Genomic DNA, 15,168 nt, shown 5'->3' on the forward strand with positions numbered 1-15,168 from the left:
CCTGGGGATATTCATGCATGTATGCGGGCTTTGCTTTGTGTCAGCATGTTTATGTAAGTTTTGGTGTGTGCGTGTGTGTGTGTTTTAATGAATGTGCATGTCTATTTGTCGTAGCCGGCAGGCAGGCAACATAAATGAGAGTAGAAGCCCAGCTCCCCACTGACTTCATCAGGGAGTAATGCAAACACAGGCTCCGCTCCACTCCGCTCTGCTGCGGCCAGCCACCGGCCCCTGCTCCCAGCACATTCCAGGAGGATTCCTGCTGGCCATTGTCCCCATTATCCCTCGACTGTAGCTCCCCTCACCCTCGCTCTCCACTCGGCCCTGGGCCTCTGCGGTGGAAAACAGCACTTTATCACTCTCTTTACGGGCATGTTTACATGGGAGGGCAGCTTGTGGGCGGGACGCAGCGAGTACAGTAGTGCACAGTGTTGCACTCGGCTTCTGCTCTGCTTGTGCAGGCATGTCCACAGGTGCCACTTTGGCAAGAGGGACAATCAAGATATTTGATGTGAAGTATGTGACTGGAGAATGTGAGAACACATACTCATCTATATGTGACTAGACTGTGTATAAGTGCTCATCTATATGTGACTAGACTGAGTATACATATATGTGTGTAAGTGCTCATCTATATGCGACTAGACAGTGTATACATACCCATCTATATGCGACTAGACTGAGTATACATACACATCTATATGTGAGTAGACTGTGAGAACACATACTCATCTATATGTGACTAGACTGAGTATACACACTCATCTATATGCGACTAGACTGTGTATACATACTCATCTATATGCGACTAGACTGAGTATACATACACATCTATATGTGAGTAGACTGTGAGAACACATACTCATCTATATGTGACTAGACTGAGTATACACACTAATTTAAATGTGACTAGACTGTGTATACATACTCATCTATATGCGACTAGACTGAGTATACATACACATCTATATGTTACTTGACTGTGAGTACACATACTCATCTATATGCGACTGAATTATGTTTATACACTTACTCATCTGTATGTGACTAGACTGAGTATACACACTCATCTATATGTGACTAGACTGTGTATAAGTACTCATCTATATGTGACTAGACTGAGTATACGTACTCATCTATATGTGACTAGACTGTGTATAAGTACTCATCTATATGTGACTAGACTGAGTATACACACTCATCTATATGTGAGTAGACTGTGAGAACACATACTCATCTACTGTACATGTGAGTACACATACTCATCTATATGTGACTAGACTGAGTACACATACTTGTCTATATGTGACTAGACTGAGTATGCATACTCATCTATATGTGACTGAATTATGTTTATACACATACTCATCTTTATGTGACTAGACTGAGTATATATACTCATCTATATGTGACTAGACTGAGTACACATACTCATCTATATGTGACTAGACTGTGAGTACACATACTCATCTATATGTGAGTAGACTGTGAGAACACATACTCATCTATATGTGACTAGACTGAGTATGCATACTCATCTATATGTGACTAGACTGTGAGAACACATACTCATCAATATGTACTGAAGTACACATACTAATCTACATGTACTGAAGTATGTGAGTACACATACAAATCTATATGTACTGAAGTATGTGGCTACGCATACTAATCTATATGTACTGAAGTATGTGAGTACACACACTCCTTGATGTACATATGTGAGTGCTATGTGACAAGAAGTGCTGAAACAGAACAGCCTTACGTGACCTGAGGTGTGTAACGAATGTGGAAATCATTTAATCTCATTGAAACTCTTCACAGCTTCTATATGAGGCTGTATACAAATCTATGGTTGCACATGCCTACAGTAGACAGGAGAAGTCTGTTAAAGTGCCCATTTTATGACTATTTTTCAACAAGTTAAAATAGGTCTATGAGTTCCAGAAAACATGTTTCTGAAGTTGTTTGCTGGAAATAGCTTGTAGGAAAAGATTCTTACCTACCTCTATTACACTCTTTTTCAGTCCCTGTCAAAGTGTGCTGTTTCTGCTGCTCATTACATATTAATGAGCTGCTGCTCACTTACCCACGCCCCACTCCATTAACTTTTACCAGGCTCATTCGTGCCAAATCAACAAATGCCTCCAGCCTAGCCTGACCATCTTGGCTTTGCTTCATACTTTATGTCAATAATGGTAAATATTACCCAACAACTACTGTGCAAAGGTTTAAGCATGTATCTACATTATTTTCTGAGATATGTAGGCTTAAAAAACAGTTGAACTTGTAGGCTTGGTGTGGAGAGGTGGGGTGTTGATTATGCAACGTTTGAAACACGCCAATTCAAAATCCCCTAACATCTACTACACCTTCGTTTTACATAGTATAGCCCGTAGCTAACACTTAGCCTACCATAATCTATGTAAAACGGTTAGCTTGCTAGCTAGCTATCTAACAGTGGAACTTCAGTAGCCTATAACATAAGCTTAGCTATCTCACCTAGTTGTAGGAAATATGTAAGTGATGGAATTAGAATGAATCCCATGAACAAACAGATAACTCTTACACCAACCTTATTTTGTGCCTTTTATTCACGTTTGTTCAACGATTTAGTAAGTATAAATCCTTTTCCCTGCCCACTTCGATGCAGTTCCATAGGTTTCCATTATATTCAAGTAATGTAATTGCCCTAAAAGGAGGTGGTGGGTGGGAATATTGAAATGTTTCGGCTTGTGACGTCAAAAGCCTTGCCGATTTTGACCAGCTCACCCTGGAGGCTGAAGGCAGGATACATCCAGAAACCCTTATCTCACTCAAAACAGCATGGGTGTTTTTTTTCCAAGTTTGTATGCGTGTGGAAGCACCAGAGACACACAATAACACATCAAATCCCAGAAAAAGGGATTTTTTCATAATATGGGCACTTTAACAGCCAGTTCTGGCTGAACATGCCCACAGAAAACAGGAGAAGTCCGTTAACAGCCAGTTCTCGCTGAACATGCCCACAGTAGACAGGATAACTCTGTTATCAGCTAGCTCTGGTTGCGGAATGAAGACAAAAGCCCTGATAGGTTCCAGAAGTACAATATGAAAGATACAGCACTGACCTGTCATGGTAACGCTGTGCCAATCTCTCTCTCAGTCTGCAGCTTGGCCTCAGAGCCCTGGCAGCCCGAGCCTGAAGAAGAGAGGGCACGAGCCCCATCCTCAGGACACGCTCAAGTCACCAGTTTGGAGCAGCGCCCCCCACTGGAATGAGACGGGATCCTTTAATCGCCCGCGATGTGGCGTGCCAGACTACCCCACACGCCAGGGGGCGCTCAAGAGCAGAAGGCAGCGGCAGAAACGCTTTGTCCTCTTTGGAGGCCGCTGGGAAAAGACTGACCTCACTTACAAGTAAGAGAGATGTGTATTGCTGTGTGTGTGTGTTTGGTTGTGTGTGTGTGTGTGTGTGTGTGTGTATTTGGTTTACGTGAGGTCTTTTGTGGGTGTATTAGAGCCATGATCATGTGACTCAGCTGGTAGATATACTGTAGGTACTAAAACCACAGTGATAGTTTCCCAGGGTTAGTGCTGTATGAGTATACATCCCTGTGTGTGTGTGTGTGTGTGTGTGTGTGTGTGTGTGTGTGTGTGAGAGCTTCCCTTTGCAATGTTGTGCTGTGTGTGTGTGTTGTCTGTGTGTGTGAAAGAGATTCCCTTTGCAGTGGTGAGTGATGTGTGTGTGTGTGTGTGTGTGTGTGTGTGTGTGTGTGTGTGTGTATGAGCTTCCCTTTGCAGTGGTGTGCTTTGTGTGTGTGTGTGTGTGTGTGTGTGTGTGTGTGTGTGTGTGTGTGTGTGTGTGTGTGAAAGAGCTTCCCTTTGCAGTGGTGTGCTGTGTGTGTGTGTGTGTGTGTGTGAAAGAGATTCCCTTTGCAGTGGTGAGTGATGTGTGTGTGTGTGTGTGTGTGTGTGTGTGTGTGTGTATGTGTGTGTGTGTGTATGAGCTTCCCTTTGCAGTGGTGTGCTTTGTGTGTGTGTGTGTGTGTGTGTGTGTGTGTGTGTGTGTGTGTGTGAAAGAGCTTCCCTTTGCAGTGGTGTGCTGTGTGTGCTTCCCCAGGATAATGCGCTTCCCCTGGCAGATGACCGAGGACAAGGTCCGGCGGGTTCTGCAGGAGGCGTTGAGAGTGTGGAGTGAGGTCACTCCACTGACCTTCTCGGAGGTGCACAGCGCAGAGGCAGACATCGTCATCGACTTCAACAGGTACAAGGGACGCCATGCCTGCCTCCCCTCTTACCGCCAACCTGATCCTCAGAGGGCATATAGCTTGGGCTCCAGAGGCTGCTAGCAGCCTGAGACATGCACTTTGCATTGACTACACTTATGCTATATCTTCAAACATTTCACCAGAATTATGCATGATTTAGAAAATGTACACATAAGTCAACAATGTGTTAACCTGATATCAATCTGACCAATGTTTCTGGGCATATTCTTCAGCCATAGACAGGTTTTCTTATATGACCCTAATCCTATCCCAGACTTTAGGAAGGTATCTTATGTGACCCTAACGCTAACCTTAGGCAGATATCTTATATGACCCTAACGCTGACCTTGACCTTAGACAGGTGTCGTATATGACCTTAACACTAACCCTGACCCTGATCTTATATGACCCTAACCCTAACCTTGACCATAGGCAGGTGTCTTACATGAGGCCTCTGTCATGGCCCCCTCTGATCTCATCTACAGATACTGGCATGGCGATAACCTGCCCTTTGATGGTCCTGGCGGGATTCTGGCCCATGCTTTCTTCCCCCGGACCCACCGGGCAGGAGACATCCATTTTGACTATGATGAGTCTTGGACTGTAGGCAATGAGATGGGTAGGAATTCCCTCTGAGCGATGCCCGCTTCTTCGCCCTCGCATGAATATGATACACGAAGGGTAGAAGGACATACAGGGTCCTAAAGCCCCTTGTTCGTTTCCAGATACTGCACTACTTGTGTCCAGCGTTCACTGTCGGGACCCGTTTTGGTTTTGAGTTAGTGTGCAGTATGTAGTGTGGCGATAATCTGTTTTGTATCCATAGTTAGCCCTTACTGTAATCTGGGTTTTGTACCCATAGTTATCCCTTACTGTAAATTAACCTGGGGTTTGGATCCATAGTGACCCCTTACTGTAATCAGGGGTTTGTATCCATGGTGAACCCTTATTATAGCCATAGTGAACCCTTACTGGGCTCATGGTGCCGAAGTGGTGTCCCAAGACCGCCCCTCACCCTGGCAGCCTGAGGCCACAGTAAAGAGGGATGCAAGCACATTCATTTTTATCGTGATGTTGTCAGTTTTTTTGTCACTATCACGTCACTCACATTAGGGCTGCACGATTTTGGGGAAAATATCTAATTGCGATTTTTCTGACAGATATTGCGATTGCGATTTGCGATATGTTTTTTGAATGTTAATGAATTGTTTCAGTTCAATATTCCAAATGTCTCTTTAATTTGTGTCACCCCTGATTGGTGAGCACGCCTGGTGCATTTCTGTGGCACAGTCAAGGAGGATGAAATGAATATAAAAGTCAGAAATGTGACAAAATGAACTGTGCACAATTATTTGTAGCTTTTGCGATTAGGTAATTGCGCTGGTTCATATTGTGATTACGATTGTGATAATTGTGCAGCCCTAACTCACATGAAGTTTTATTACAGTATTATATTATGTTCAGTATTAAATGGAAAATGTTGCTAGTAATTAGGTGGAGGTTTCAAATAAGCCCATTGGGCTTTCTGCCTGTCCCTACACTTGATCATTTATTTTTACCTTCCTTAACCTTTAGCAACAGCACTGAAAGAACTTTGCTGGATCTTCCAGACAGCTCACTAGACTCACTATGCCCCCACTATGCTCCTTTGAATATTGTTGCAAGAATCAACACCCAACATTTTCCACGACATTCAGAAGATGTTTTTGTCTGTGTTTTTCCCCCCGTTTGCTTTGCTTTTGCTGAAACACTTTCAGAAAAATCGAGTATGCGTAGGGTGCATGTTGCATGCATGGAGAGCGTGCACAACCGTGTGCGCAGAGCCTTGCCAAGGCCATAAACACCTAAAAGTCACAAACATAGGGGCCAGTTGGAAAGTGCAGCAATTGCAGCAATATTTACATTTACATTTATTCATTTAACAGACACTTTTCTCCAAAGCGACTTAACAAAATGAGGAACAACATTCAAGCTACAACGTAGAGGAGACCTTAGGTAACAATAACTACTACAACAATAAATACAAGTGCAGAGGTTTAGGTACTAGTCAAGTGTACCGAAGGAGACAATGGTTTAGGTACTAGTCAATGGTTTGGTTTAGGTACCAAGTCAAAGGAAGGTTTAGGTACTAGTCAAGGTACCGGAAGGAGAGGATGGTTTAGGTACTAGTCAAGATGGTTTAGGTACTAGGTACTAAGGAGACAATGGTTTAGGTACTAGTCAAGGACCGGAAGGAAGGTTTAGGTACTAGTCAAGTGTTTAGGTACTAGTCAAGTGTACCGAAGGAGAGGATGGTTTAGGTACTAGTCAAGTGTACCGAAGGAGACGATGGTTTAGGTACTAGTCAAGTGTACTGAAGGAGACGATGGTTTAGGTACTAGTCAAGTGTACCGAAGGAGAGGAAGGTTTAGGTACTAGTCAAGTGTACTGAATTAGACGCTGGTTTAGGTACTAGTCAAGTTTACTGAAGGAGAGGAAGGTTTAGGTACTAGTCAAGTGTACTGAAGGAGACGCTGGTTTAGGTACTAGTCAAGTGGAGGAGTTTAAGTATATGTATAGGAGAAGGAGTTGGAGGTAGAAGGAGGGAAGAAGGGAAGTGTAAGTGCCTGTTAGGTGTGCTGGACTATTAGACTATTTGCTGGATTACTAGCGCTGATGTGACATCTGCCCCTAAACACTCGCAGCGATATGGCATCTGCCCCTGAACACTAGCACTGATATGGTGGCATCTGCCCCTGAACATTAGCGCTGATATGGCATCTGCCCCTGAACACTAGCGCTGATATGACATCTGCCCCTGAACACTAGCACTGATATGACATCTGCCCCTGAACACTAGCGCTGATATGGCATCTGCCTCTGAACACTAGGTGCTGATATGGCATCTGCCCCTGAACACTAGCGCTGATATGGCATCTGCCCCTGAACACTAGCGCTGATATGACATCTGCCCCTATATGGTGGCATCTGCCCCTGAACACAAGCGCTGACTATAATTATTATTTTTTATAGTCAGTAAAATAGTAGGCCTACTTTGTGAGATTAAGTCCTTTATTGATTGTTCTAGTTCATTTACATTGTGTTGTGTTTTGGCAATAAAGTAGCTTTAAATAGCCAAACTAAGCTAGATCAAGGTCAGTTTTGAAATGACTGCATGCTGTAACTACTGCACTGAATGCTATGCAGAGGGGCCTAATCTTTAGGCCATCTGATGTACAGTATAGCCTAGGCTACCCTAGGCCTTCCCGTGTTCATGGGATTTCTTTGACAGTTGCAAAGGGAAAAATGTGAGGATAGTCTTCTTTGCTTCAGTGTACAAGTACGACGTTACCACCACTCAGGTCTTCGCAGATAGGCCTACACCATTACCTGTTGCAATATATCTGTGCGCATTCCTACATGACGTCTATTTCTTTGATAACATGATTTGCTACCACGTAACAATAAGCCGCTATTATTATTAGGACTCAACACGCTTTGGTGGTATTATATGCTGTGGGCTTTAATTAGCGCATTTCGGGTAGCCTATCCTACATCTGGACAATAATCATTGAACAAATTGCAGTCAACATGCCATGACAAATATTACCAGTACTACTGACCGAACATGAAATAGATTGTTTACAAGTTATGGTAATGTTATTCTGGCGTGAACATTGCGCTTTCATCACGTTAGCACCCTATGATTACAGCTCGATGAAGGAAGGTTCGCTTTATCCCAGAGAACCATACTCGTTTCACTTAGGCTAGACTAAAACAGAAGAGAAAAACTTGGCACTAACCATGTAGTCGTGTTTTCTATAGCATATTCGTTAACCTGTCATTCTTTGAACTCTTTAAAAATGTTGGGATATGTCTGCGAGGTGTTTAGCCAAGTTCCATGCGTAGCCTACTGCTTTTAAAATGACTTTGAAACATATTTTACTTAACGGGCCTCTGTGTATCTGATGGCTTGCCTTCAATATTTCGCGGCGTATCTGAAATAGTTCCAGATTTCACCTTTTGTTTTATCCACAAGGCCGAGGACTGTCGGGTAAAGAACTATGTTGACGTTGCCTGCGCACTCACTCACTTCAGAGCTGCCTGCTGGACACGCCCACTTGCCTAGATGCGCGCAAGGGAGCAGTGAGAGCAGCAGTTCACACAGACACAGAACGTTATTATTTTAATAAAGTATCGATTCTAAAAACGCCGAAATCGTGATCGTTTTTTGCGTGAAGGCATCGATACCTTTTTAGTATCGATACACCATGCAACACTAGCGCTGATATGGCATCTGCCCCTGAACACTAGCACTGATATGGCATCTGCCCCTGAACACTAGCACTGATATGGCATCTGCCCCTGAACACTAGCGCCATATGGCATCTGCATAAGGGTGGATTATGTTGTCAGTACCAAATGAAACACACAGAGAAGTAGCTCACCCCTCCCTTCAGTATTCCCAGAGAAACTGGCTTTTGTTTGGGTGACAGGCTGTCCCCACTTTGTTTGTTTCCGGTTTTCGAAGCCTGGGCTGCCTATAGACGTTTTTTTTTTTTTTTTTTTTTTTTTTACAGTGTACTCACAGAATGGGCAGCTAACGGGTTGTGAGGAGATGATTGCTGAATGTGACAAATAATGTTATGGGTTTGAAATTGCGTAAGATCGCTGACTGCACCTTTGACCTTGAGGTCATCCTCAGCAGCACAAGTCCCTCAAGTGGAGTTATTAAGGCCTTCCTAGGAGGTGGCTGCTCTTCTTTACTTTCCTTTCCTTCAGTTCCCAACTATAACAGTATGTCACATTGTTATGTTATCAGTACGGGAATGCTTTTTGATTTGTGTATATACATAGCTCTTGTGGGTGGTATGGGAATGAGTGTTAATGGGGGCTGTATGTGATTCTGCGTTTCTCAGAGTGGTCACCTCCCATCCCTGTTGTCTACAGGCACAGACCTCCTGCAGGTGGCAGCCCACGAGTTTGGCCATGTGTTGGGCCTGCAGCACTCCCTGGAGCCTGGAGCCATCATGTCCCCCTTCTACAGCTTTTCCTACCCATTGGAGCTCAGCGACGATGACAAGCAGGGCATCCAATACCTGTACGGCCCTCGGCCAGAAGCTCCACCTTCCCCTCCCCCTCCACTCCCAGGAAATACAGAGACCAATGAGATTACTCCACATATGGTAAGGTGTATGTAGCAGTATGTAGCATTTAGGAATGTCACAGAATGTCAAATTCGGATAGATTTTCCTTTTGGCATTAAAGGAGCAATCTACACGGATCTTGATCGCTACATGTTGCCGAGTACTGTCGATAGGAAAAATAACAACCAAAATTGGTGCTACTGAACTGGAGTAGCTGCAGCTAATGGCCAGTACTCCCATTGATCTACAATGCTAGGTCTGGGGGCATCATCTAAACATGCCTTTTTTGCTTCTTAATAGACTTTTAATGTCATTAAAAGGCCTAGGTACAATATGAACAGAGTCCTTACGTGACAAAACGATGCATTTTCTACTCATTAGACATGAAGAAACTGTCTAAATTCAACTAAATTTAAAGTTTGTAGAGATCAAATGCCAGGCACATGGAGAGTACTACGCCATAACATGTAAAGGGGAATTCCAGTGATTTCTCACATGGATCTCCGTTAGTATCGGAAAATCCCTCGAATTACCATGAACTCTCATCTTCATGCCCCCAGAGTGTAGCGCTGTAGCTGTCTGGCAGCTTTAGCTGTTGGCTGCAGCAACTCGAGCAAGGTAATACCGATTGTTTTTTTTTTTTTCATACCAACAGTACTCGGTGACCTCGAGGAACGGTGATGCAAAGACTGCATTTTGGGAATAAATCATCTCATTTTACTTGAAGGCCTTTGTGCCCTATTTTTATATTTTTTATTTTTTGTGATAATGAAGGCCAAATGGCCTTGTCCCTAAAATTATGAAATTCCAAGTCTTATTTGCAGTAATAAAAATGAACAGGTCAAATAATATTGAAATTATGATGAACTTGAACTCAAACCAATAAATCGGTCTTGACCAAAATTAAAATGCTTTGACGATACTTTGATTAGTATTTAAACTTCTGCACTCTCATCCTCTGGTGTTAGTATTTGTTTTAGCAGTATTTAATGTTCGCTAAGGTCTCCTCTGTAACGCAGCTTGAATGTTATTCCTCATTGTGTAAGTTGCTTTGGATAAAAGTGTCTAAGAGTGAATGTAAATTTACGCATCTCAAATTTCATGCATATCTTCATTTGGCAGTATTCCATTCACTACTTTCTCTCTCAAAAATCCAAATGTTGTATTTGTTTAAATAGTGTATTGATGTAAAAGTGAGAGGCAACTCTCTCTCTCTCTCTCTCTCTCTCTCTCTTTGTGTCTCTCTTTCTCCAAGTTCACTAGCTGATCTCTCCCTTATTCTTCTCACACGTCTACCTATTTCTCTGTAAATTCCCTTTCTCTTGTTTCCGTGGCGACAGCCGGATGCGTGCCACACTGATTTTGATGCGGTGTCAGTGATCCGTGGGGAGCTCTTCTTCTTTAAGGACAGCTACACTTGGCGCATCCGAGAGGGCCGGCTGCAGGAGGGCTACCCCGCCCTGGCCTCCAGGCACTGGAGGGGAATTCCCCAGCGCATCGACGCTGCCTTCGAAGACAAATCTGGCAACATATGGTTTTTCCAGGGTAGGTTACTGGTTGCCATGCGGATGGGTGGGGGCAGAACGGGATTCTGAGGGTGGTGCTGAGTGGTTGTTTAGATGGCAACTGCTTTAAAGGAGAAAGCGAGGGTTCACATAGATTGAACATAGAGTACTGTCGGTATGAAAAAAACGAAAACATAGTTTTTTACCTAGCTTGAGTTGCTACAGCCAGCAGCTAACGCAACCAGGCAGCTACAGCGCTACACTCTAGGCCCATGTCCAGGTACACAGCTACAGCGCTACACTCTAGGCCCATGTCCAAGTACACAGCTACAGCGCTACACTCTAGGCCCATGTCCAGGTACACAGCTACAGCGCTACACTCTAGGCCCATGTCCAAGTACACAGCTACAGCGCTACACTCTAGGCCCATGTCCAGGTACACAGCTACAGCGCTACACTCTAGGCCCATGTCCAGGTACACAGCTACAGCGCTACACTCTAGGCCCATGTCCAAGTAGTACACAGCTACAGCTCACTCTAGGCCCATGTCCAGGTACACAGCTACAGCGCTACACTCTAGGCCCATGTCCAGGTACACAGCTACAGCGCTACACTCTAGGCCCATGTCCAGGTACACAGCTACAGCGCTACACTCTAGGCCCATGTCCAGGTACACTGATTGTTTTAGTTTTTTTTCTTCTCTTCCCGACAGCACTCAGTGACCTCAAAAAATGGAGATATATGTGAAAACTCGCACACTGACACACCAACTACACTCCACCACACACACACACACCAATCTGACCCCACCAAGCAGGATTCAGTGAGATCCTATGGCAACTTAAAATATGTTTCGGTATCGAGCCAGAGTTCACATGGGTGCTCAGCCCTGCATGTGGTTGGGATGTTGTGGCTGGCTTTATATCTCTCCTGGTAATAGCACTTGGCTGGGTGGGTGGGCTGGTGTGTGGTGGGGTCAGATTGGTGTGTGTGTGTACTTCGACGATACTAGTATGTGTGTGTGTGTGTGAGAGTGTGTGTGTGTGTGTGTGTGTGTGTAGTGGGGTGTAGTTGGTGTGTGTGTGGTGAGGTGTAGTTGGTGTGTGTGTGTGTGTGGTGGGGTGTAGTTGGTGTGTGTGTGTGTGGCGAGGTGTAGTTGGTGGGTGGGTGTGTGGTGGACCGAGTTGGTGTGTGTGTGTATGTGGTGGAGTGAAATTGGTGAGAATTGAGGGTTTAAGTTAGAATACGGGGTTAGGGTTAGAATACGGGGTTAAGATTAGAATACGGGGTTGGGGTTAGAATATGGGGTTAAGATTAGAATACGGGGTTGGGGTTAGAATATGGGGTTAAGATTAGAATACGGGGTTAGGGTTAGAATACGGGGTTAAAGTTAGAATACGGGGTTAAAGTTAGAATACAGGGTTAGGGTTAGAATACGGGGTCAAGGTTAGAATACGCAGTTGGGGTTAGAATACGCGTTTCATGGAGTCTGTGCCCTCAGTGATCTGTGTCTGTGTTTACCCCTCCAGCTGTGTGTCACTCCATGGGCATGACCAGACAAGACAGCAGGAAAACTTACGTGTGTGTGTGCATAAACACAAACACATACTCACGATCACACGTACACAGACACACACTCATAAAGAACACAGACAGAAACTCTCAGGGATGCATACTGTACAGAATGGTTATAAAGACATGTTCACACACACACACACACACACACACACACACACACACACACACACCCACATACATCCTTTACACATGTACAGTAATTTGCCGTCTGGAGTGATCAGAGTCCACCACTTGAGGGTGCTGTTGCACTGCACAGCACTAGTTTGATCATGTGTTATCATTGTTCTTTCTGTAGATGAGATTCCTGAACGTCGCAGCTATGTGATCACTATTGATTCCACTCAGATCTAATGGGACTCATACACCCCCACATAACCACTGATGTGTGTATATATAACTCCCCATTACTACTGATGTGGGTGTATGACCCCCCAGTTCCCCATAACTAGTGACATGAGTGTGTTGTACACAGTCTGACCCCCCTGTCTCCCCCCCCCCATCGTGTGCTGTAGATCACAGCTACTGGGTGTTTGATGCGGAGCAGCAGATCACTGGGCCGGACTGGCTGCAGAGGCTGGGGCTGACCGTGGCGCCCGTCCAGGCGGCCCTGCGCTGGAAGGAGGGAGCTGAGCACCACACTTACTTCTTCCACTCAGGCAGCTACTGGCGCTTCGACCCGCTCCAGAACCGCGTGGACCCGGCCTACCCTCGCAGCATCAGCCACGACTGGCATGGGCTCCCTGACGACATCGAGGCTGCATTCCAGGATCGATATGGTACATATGCATATATACTATACTGGGGTCTATTTCCCAAAAGCATAGTTGCGAACTATGATAGCGACTACCTTAGTAGTGTGACTGCCAAATGTGAGTTCGTAGATTTGAGTTGAGCATATTGTCACATATCACGTTTTTAATTTTGGAAAATTAAATAATAAGAGCATGTTTGGTAGCTCTTATTAAAATGTGACGGAAATACGACCGAATATCAACAAATATCACCGTATTTCTGTATCATTTACGTGTGACTCAAATACGGTCGACTCACATTTGGCAGTGACGCTACCATAGAAGATGCATCGTAGTTAGCGACTATGCTTTTGGAAAACGGACTCCTGTATCTCTATACTTTATACAGAATGTAAATGCTTTTACCTCACACCCGACAGGTGCCATAATACCAGTTTAGGCCTTGGGAGGCGATATGCCGGTAACATAACCGCCAGCCAAACTGCAATACACTAATAACTTGCACGGCTTGTAGTATACACCTGTCAGGCTGTGGCTAGTAATTTAGCATGCTAATTCAGATTGATATCTCTGCAGCACTATACCTTGTCATTTTTTAATGACATCATCACCCTTGTTTCTTCTCATTCTTTTGATGTGTGTAGCTCATTTTTTGGATATTTTTATCTCAATTCTTACACATGGCACCTTTAAGCGCTCTAAATGATGTTGAGTAACGTCACTTCTGTTGACGTTCAAGCAAAACAGAGTGCTAGCTCGGTACTCCCTCCCCCTCCCTCCCGTGCAATTGAAATTCTCCTAAACGTGCATCTCGTCGGTGATTGGCTTGAACAATTTGTTATGTTTTTATGGTCCCGGTTGGACCAGGTTGTTTTTGTTGCTGTTTTTGGAGGCTGGGTTGTCCCCAGAGACCACATTTTTTTACAGTGTATTCTGGACAGAGGCATCTAGCTGATGGTGAGGTGGTGTTTGCTGTATGTGACAAAAAATGTTTTAGCTTAGAAACCACGTAACATCGCTTAAAGCACCTTTAACTAGTATGTGTGGTGTACATATTTGCCTCTGCAGGATATGGCGTGTTCATCAGCAGACGACACTACTGGAAGGTGGACCCTGTGGACCGCAGGGTTCTGGAGGGGTACCCCCGCCTTGTTGGACAGGACTTCTTTGGCTGCAGTGGGCGTTAGGGTGACTCTGCTGCTAGTATGATCCAGAGCCACTGGGTCCAGTGATTATATCTGTGCCTGCTATGCTCACACCTCCCCTGAGTTACTGTGTGTGTGTGTTGGGGGGACTCCACTCTTATCTCCTGTTTCTAGCCATGTCATTTTGTTCAGTTTCATGAGTTTTGGATTAATGAATAAGGTTTTCTAATAAGTAGAGCATTTCCATTTAGCTACATTTGACATTTTACAAATATTTACACAAAGTTCCAATGGACTTCGAAGCTTAATCGTCTTCTTCTCAGGAATCCATTGAAGCATTTATCCAAGTGAAGCATGCAGTCATATGTGGATGCGTGAACATTTATTTGTAATTTTAGTGTTTGCCTTTGTTGTACTTCTGAAGTGGTTCCCTCTAAACTCATCAGGTGGTTTGCTAAAAAACACAACCTCACATACGGTAGCAGGGAGGGCCCGCCTGCATCTCCCATTGGTGCTTAACTCTTCCTGGAAATCAGGGACTCCACAGGCACATGTCTGTCTCTCCTCAAGGACGATGACTCAGAGGTGCTAGATACTGTTTTTTTTTTTGTAAGGCAGCATATTTCTGTTTCAAAAAAGGTATGAAAAAACAAACAATGAAAACACACGACTGTTGTCCCTTATTCCAGCGCATACACATTTGTGGGTCCACAGTCCTCTGTTAACCCCTTCTATGGGTTTAAATTAAATCTATTATGTAACTAGACCAGTACAGTCAGTGAAGTACTCTGTCATTTTGTCAAGATGTAAAC

The 15,168-nt window shown here is 44.4% G+C and overlaps 1 protein-coding gene across 1 annotated transcript in view; it reads left to right on the plus strand.

The window, feature by feature from the left end:
• mmp11a (matrix metallopeptidase 11a) overlaps positions 1-14,485 on the plus strand; it is a 19,721-nt gene extending 5,236 nt beyond the window's left edge. The window contains exons 2-8 of the mRNA XM_048242883.1: positions 3,146-3,399; positions 4,103-4,246; positions 4,736-4,869; positions 9,180-9,415; positions 10,717-10,921; positions 12,972-13,235; positions 14,280-14,485. Coding sequence (XP_048098840.1) covers positions 3,146-3,399; positions 4,103-4,246; positions 4,736-4,869; positions 9,180-9,415; positions 10,717-10,921; positions 12,972-13,235; positions 14,280-14,398 — 1,356 coding nt within the window. The 3' untranslated portion in view covers positions 14,399-14,485. The remainder of the gene's footprint in view (positions 1-3,145; positions 3,400-4,102; positions 4,247-4,735; positions 4,870-9,179; positions 9,416-10,716; positions 10,922-12,971; positions 13,236-14,279) is intronic.
• The last annotated feature ends 683 nt before the right edge of the window (positions 14,486-15,168 follow it).

This window comes from Alosa alosa, chromosome 5 (genome assembly GCF_017589495.1).
Source record: "Alosa alosa isolate M-15738 ecotype Scorff River chromosome 5, AALO_Geno_1.1, whole genome shotgun sequence".
In the NCBI taxonomy this organism is placed as follows: domain Eukaryota; kingdom Metazoa; phylum Chordata; class Actinopteri; order Clupeiformes; family Clupeidae; genus Alosa; species Alosa alosa.